At 43.7% G+C, this 6,000-nt stretch overlaps 1 protein-coding gene across 2 annotated transcripts in view; it reads right to left on the minus strand.

Moving 5' to 3' along the window:
- Positions 1-4,541, minus strand: part of LIX1 (limb and CNS expressed 1) — a 285,142-nt gene extending 280,601 nt beyond the window's left edge. The window contains exon 1 of one of the 2 annotated variants that reach the window (XR_011318406.1): positions 4,182-4,541. Coding sequence is in view for 1 of the 2 variants with exons in the window: in XM_069752093.1 (XP_069608194.1) it covers positions 4,182-4,263 (82 nt within the window). In the remaining variant the exon portion in view is untranslated. The remainder of the gene's footprint in view (positions 1-4,181) is intronic. The other variant, XM_069752093.1, reaches the window with a different exon arrangement.
- Between the last annotated feature and the right edge of the window lie 1,459 nt (positions 4,542-6,000).

The following is a 6,000-nucleotide window of genomic DNA, read 5'->3' on the forward strand; positions in this document are numbered from 1 at the left end:
GACTTCGCTTCTCCCAGAAGGCACCTGGAATATGCAAATTAGCCTCCTGAAGCTTGAATCCCTGGTTTGGTGATGCTTTCGAAGCAGCTGGTCCCGGCTGTACCCAACGATCTTCTAGCTTAGGGAGACTTCGCTTCTCCCAGAAGGCACCTGGAATATGCAAATTAGCCTCCTGAAGCTTGAATCCCTGGTTTGGTGATGCTTTCGAAGCAGCTGGTCCCGGCTGTACCCAACGATCTTCTAGCTTAGGGAGACTTCGCTTCTCCCAGAAGGCACCTGGAATATGCAAATTAGCCTCCTGAAGCTTGAATCCCTGGTTTGGTGATGCTTTCGAAGCAGCTGGTCCCGGCTGTACCCAACGATCTTCTAGCTTAGGGAGACTTCGCTTCTCCCAGAAGGCACCTGGAATATGCAAATTAGCCTCCTGAAGCTTGAATCCCTGGTTTGGTGATGCTTTCGAAGCAGCTGGTCCCGGCTGTACCCAACGATCTTCTAGCTTAGGGAGACTTCGCTTCTCCCAGAAGGCACCTGGAATATGCAAATTAGCCTCCTGAAGCTTGAATCCCTTGAATATTATGGCAGGTTATTGTGGGCTCTGCATCTACTGTACACTTATGGCACAACCTACAGATATGCCATAAATGGATATGGCATATCTTCTAGCTTAGGGAGACTTCGCTTCTCCCAGAAGGCACCTGGAATATGCAAATTAGCCTCCTGAAGCTTGAATCCCTTGAATATTATGGCAGGTTATTGTGGGCTCTGCATCTACTGTACACTTATGGCACAACCTACAGATATGCCATAAATGGATAATAATAAATAATCTTTATTTTTATATAGCGTTAACATATTCCGCAGCGCTTTCCAGTTTGCACACATTGTCATCGCTGTCCCCGATGGGGCTCACAATCTAGATTCCCTATCAGTATGTCTTTGGAATGTGGGAGGAAACCGGAGTACCCAGAGGAAACCCACGCAAACACGGCGAGAACATACAGATTCCTTGCAGATGTTGTCCTCGATGGGATTAGAACCCAGGACCCCAGTGCTGCAAGGCTGCAGTGCTAACCACTGAGCCACCGTGCTGCCCCCGATATATAGAAATAACCTTTTAAAGAGAACCTAACAGCATGATTTTGTAAAGTACAGACGTGGCTCTAATGGCACTGTAATGCTGATTACATTGATGCCACTGGTGAAGAAATCTGCTTTGTTGTTCTTCTTTAATCAATATTTGAAGTTTTCTGCTAATTAGGTTTCTGTGCTCAGGGGCCGCACTGTACGCGGGGTCTTCTCCTCCCTGTCTGACTGTGACTCCCTGACCCCTCTTTAAAGGGAGTATGTTTTCCAGGGTCTCCAGACAGGAGACCTAAAAGGGTATTTAAACATACTTTTGCGTATGTTCTTAGCATCAGCAAAAAGATGTGCCGAAAAAAAACAAGTTCTCAGAATATAGTCTCTTCATGTGCAATGCCCTGGACTCTCTGTGCTAAATGCCCCAATGCAGTTATGGCTCTAGTATCCAACCAGGGGATGGTGAGAAAATGAGATGGACTGGGGAGCGTCCAGGGCCGAGAGCCTGAGGCAATGCACATGAAGGGACGGCCTTTGAGACACTTCTTGGTCTTGCAGATTGGACAGAAAGTTTTCAGGTCTCCTATCTAGTGCTGTAAGCAGCTGACTCCCCCTAAAAGGATCAACCTTATTACACAAGAAACCCCACTATCCTGGGAGATGCAATCATTGCTCAGTTAAATGGGTTTAACTTGTTTTATTAATTAATTGGTTCCCAGAGGGTGAAAATAACAAATGCAGTTTTCCCTCTTCACAGCTGCCTCTGGTGTTGGCTGACTGGCGGCAGCGTTGTTGATATGGGGTCACTGCTGCAACCTATCACTCCGTTCAGCTGCTTGTTCGCTTACACTGGCAGAGAAGCTGCTGGGATGTTAAATATTAGAGGCAATGGTAAAAAGCCACAGCTGGGGCACGAGAGGGTGAGGTAAAGCTATGTTTGTTATTTGTGGACGTCTATGAAGTAAGAAAAAATTATTCCAGGAAAAACTCGTAAAATAACAGGGAATAATAATTATAGAATAACTATGTTATATCTATACTATATCTATATAATTACGGAATGAGATCACTGCATCTATGGTTACCCCAAAGGACAGCATTAGGCAGCTTTACATGAATTCTGAGGTCCATCATATTCAGTACTGTACAGAGATTTTCCCAGAAGTGGCCGCCACCAGACAAAGCATTCAGCACATGTGTCTACAAACCACAAACATGAAAGATATTTTGTCATTATCCATAGCAAAAATGTCTCTAGTCAGAGCATTACAATGTAATATTGTCCTAAAGGGAAATTCTAGCTGTTACGTACTACAAGTGCATCATCACGATCCAATACATCCACTGACTCGTACATTTCCAAACTGTAACGACCGCCTGCCACTCTGAGCTCTGGGGCAAGAGAACACCAGAACAGGCTCACTTAGTTAAGATACTTTAATTAATATTTCATCTTTCACTGGTTGAAGAGAAGCTCTATCATCCGCATAGATATGATCTCCACCAAGTCCTACCAACCCCATATACATGATCTCCACCAACTACCATCATCCGCATATACATGATCTCTAACAAGTCCCAACCTTCTCATACACATGATCTTGACCAATTTTCATCATCCCCATATACATGATCTCCACCAACTACCATCATCCCCTTATACATGATCTCCACCAACTCCCATCATCCCCTTATACATGATCTCCACCAAGTCTTATCATCCTCTTATACATGATCTCCACCAACTCCCATCATCTGCATATACATGATCTCCACCAAGTCTTATCATCCTCTTATACATGATCTCCACCAACTCCCATCATCCGCATATACATGATCTCCACCAATTCCCATCATCCTCTTACTCCGCCAAGTCCCATCCTTCCCATACACATGCTCTTGACCAATTTTCATCATCCCCATCTACATGATCTCCACCAATTCGGATTACCCGCATAACCATGATCTCCACCAATTTACACCATTCACATCTACATGATCACCAAGTTCAAAGCACACAATTTAGACCACACAATAATTTAACTATGTATAGTTGCAGTTCAACTACAAGTATCAGCATAACCTGTCAACCCCAACTTGCTGCTTTGCTTCCTGGACATTTACATCATGTTTTAACCTAGGAGCCAGAAATGTGTCTACACCGTGTCCAAAATGATTATAATATGAGACCCTCGGAAACACAACGAACCACCACAAACCGCAGCTAGAATGATTGCTATATAACACTATGGACACGTAAATAAACAACTGGATTATGTATACAGTGCTGGGATTGGTTTTGCTCAGCATTGCTGTGAGTCCTGCAGGCAGGGCATGCTGGCCCTTGTAGTTTTTCAGAAGCTGTACAGATGTAGGATGTCTGAGCAGGCAGCTGGTGGGACTAGACGTCCATAACTTCTTCCTATGCTAGTACAGCAGATATAAGAACATAAAATCATTAAAAACCATAGTTATAATCCCATGTTCTATAATGTAAACCAGTGTTCCCCAACTCCGGTCCTCAAGAGCCACCAACAGGTCATGTTTTCAGGATTTCCTTAGTATTGCACAGGTGATTGAATGCTTGCCTGTCCAGGTGATGGAAAACATGACCAGTTGGTGGCTCTTGAGGACCGGAGTTGGGGAACACTGATGTAAACGCATAGTGCTCTACATGTGGCCGTATACACGGTGTGCAGCGCATTCAGAGCACCTGTGCCTGTCTCCACCTCTGCACACCCTACCTGCACACTATTGAGATTATGACATATTTCTTTTTAGGTCACCATTGATTCCATGGTGCTGAACATGAGGAGGTTACATAAATATAAATGACAGAGAATGAGCGAACAGTGACAGACAGGTACAGAGGGGAGCGGACTCTACCCTTGCGGCTTACGTGATAATTGGGTATACGTACTTTTCATGCAGTGCTAAGAAAATAACCAAAATGACGAGTATCCCGCTAAGCAACAAATCTAATTACATGAAACCTAAATGACTGACACATCAGTTTGCCAGTTCCTATAAGCACCTCCATGCGAGTGCACTATACTGCAGCCATGTCCCCACAAGAAGTCTGAGAAGTTTTAGGTCCTACTTACAGTCTTTGAACACCATGCCGGGGTCACTTTGTGGCAGCACCTGGGTGACCAGGATTTGTAGGGAGTCTAAGGTCCTGTCCATGATAGCTGGGTCGCCTTCTTGCAGCTGTATACACTGTACCCTGTCCTCATGCCTGGATTATCCCATCTCTGCACTCAGTGTGTGCAGTTCATTGATGCAGTGGATTAAGGAGAACTCTCTTTTAACATCTGCCAATCAGGCATTGGCCAGAATCTAAAGCCCCTCAGGGGGTCCTCCTCCCTGGCTTGCTTATCTTTGTTGTAGGCTGAGCTAATTAGCTGTATGACTGGGCTGACAGATCCATTCCCACTGCTTCCCTCTGTGAAACACACCCACCTACAGGCCAGCCAGAGCAGGCTGCAAAATCCCAGGCATTCCTCCATTCAATCCCTCCCACAGCCCTTCTGTGTATTCAGCAGGAAACAACCAGCCTTTAGTGCACTTTACTGGAAAGGTTTTCTCTTTCTAGTTTGTATTTATTTATTTCTGTACCAATCATGATAGATATAATTATTGCTAATATTACATTATATTTCATTTATTTTTCATTCTTCTAGCAGTAAAATAGTAAACAATGTGAATAAATGATGGCCATTCATAAAGAACTGAATTCAGGAGGTGCAGGGCAAAGAAGGCATCAGGAGCCTGGCATGGCAATTGTACCAGAGGCCAGTGAAGGGAATTTGGCTCTGACAGTGCTACATTGTATAGAAGGGAAAAAATGAGAACTTCCACTATTATAGTCAATTATCAGCGATTTTTCTTCCAATGTATCAGGAACACTTTTTACTGGTTGTAATTTTAGGATAAGTACAGGTGCACCTCACAAAATTAGAATATCATCAAAAAGTTAATTTATTTCCGTTCTTCAATACAAAAAGTGAAACTCATATATTATATAGAGTCATTACAGAGTGATCTATTTCAGGTGTTTATTTCTGTTAATGTTGATGATTATGGCTTACAGCCAATGAAAACCCAAAAGTCATTATCTCAGTAAATTAGAATTCTTTATAACACCAGCTTGAAAAATTATTTTAAAATCCGAAATGTCGGCCTATTGAAATGTATGTTCAGTAAATGCACTCAATACTTGGTCGGGGCTCCTTTTGCATCAATTATTGCATCAATGTGGTGTGGCATGGAGGCAATCAGCCTGTGGCACTGCTGAGGTGTTATGGAAGCCCAGGTTTCCTTTGATAGCAGCCTTCAGCTTTTCTGCATTGTTGGATCTGTTGTCTCTCATCTTCCTCTTGACAGTACCCCATAGATTCTTTATGGGGTTGAGGTCAGATGAGCTTGCTAGCCAATCAAGCACAGTGATACTGTTGTTTTTAAACCAGGTATCGGTATTTTTGGCAGTGTGGACAGATGCCAAGTGCTGCTGGAGAATGAATTTTCAATCTCCAATAAGATTGTTGGCAGAAGGAAGCATGAAGTGCTCTAAAATTTCCTCGTAAATTGCTGCGCTGTCTTTGTTCTTGCTAAAACACAGTGGACTTACACCAGCAGATGACATGGCTCCCCAAACCATTATTGATTGTGAATACTTCACCCTAGTCCTTGGAAATCAAGGTCCCAGAGTCTGGAGGAAGAGTGGAGAGGCACACAATCCAAGCTGCTTGAGGTCTACTGTGAAGTTTCCACAATCAGTGATGATTTGGGGAGCTATCTCACCTGTTGGTATAGGTACACTGCGTTTTAGCAAGACAAAAGTCAAGGTCCCAGAGTCTGGAGGAAGAGTGGAGAGACAGACAATCCAAGCTGCTTAAGGAGGTAACTCCCTGTCTTTCTCTC

The sequence above is a fragment of the Ranitomeya imitator genome, chromosome 1, assembly GCF_032444005.1.
Source record: "Ranitomeya imitator isolate aRanImi1 chromosome 1, aRanImi1.pri, whole genome shotgun sequence".
Lineage (NCBI taxonomy): Eukaryota > Metazoa > Chordata > Amphibia > Anura > Dendrobatidae > Ranitomeya > Ranitomeya imitator.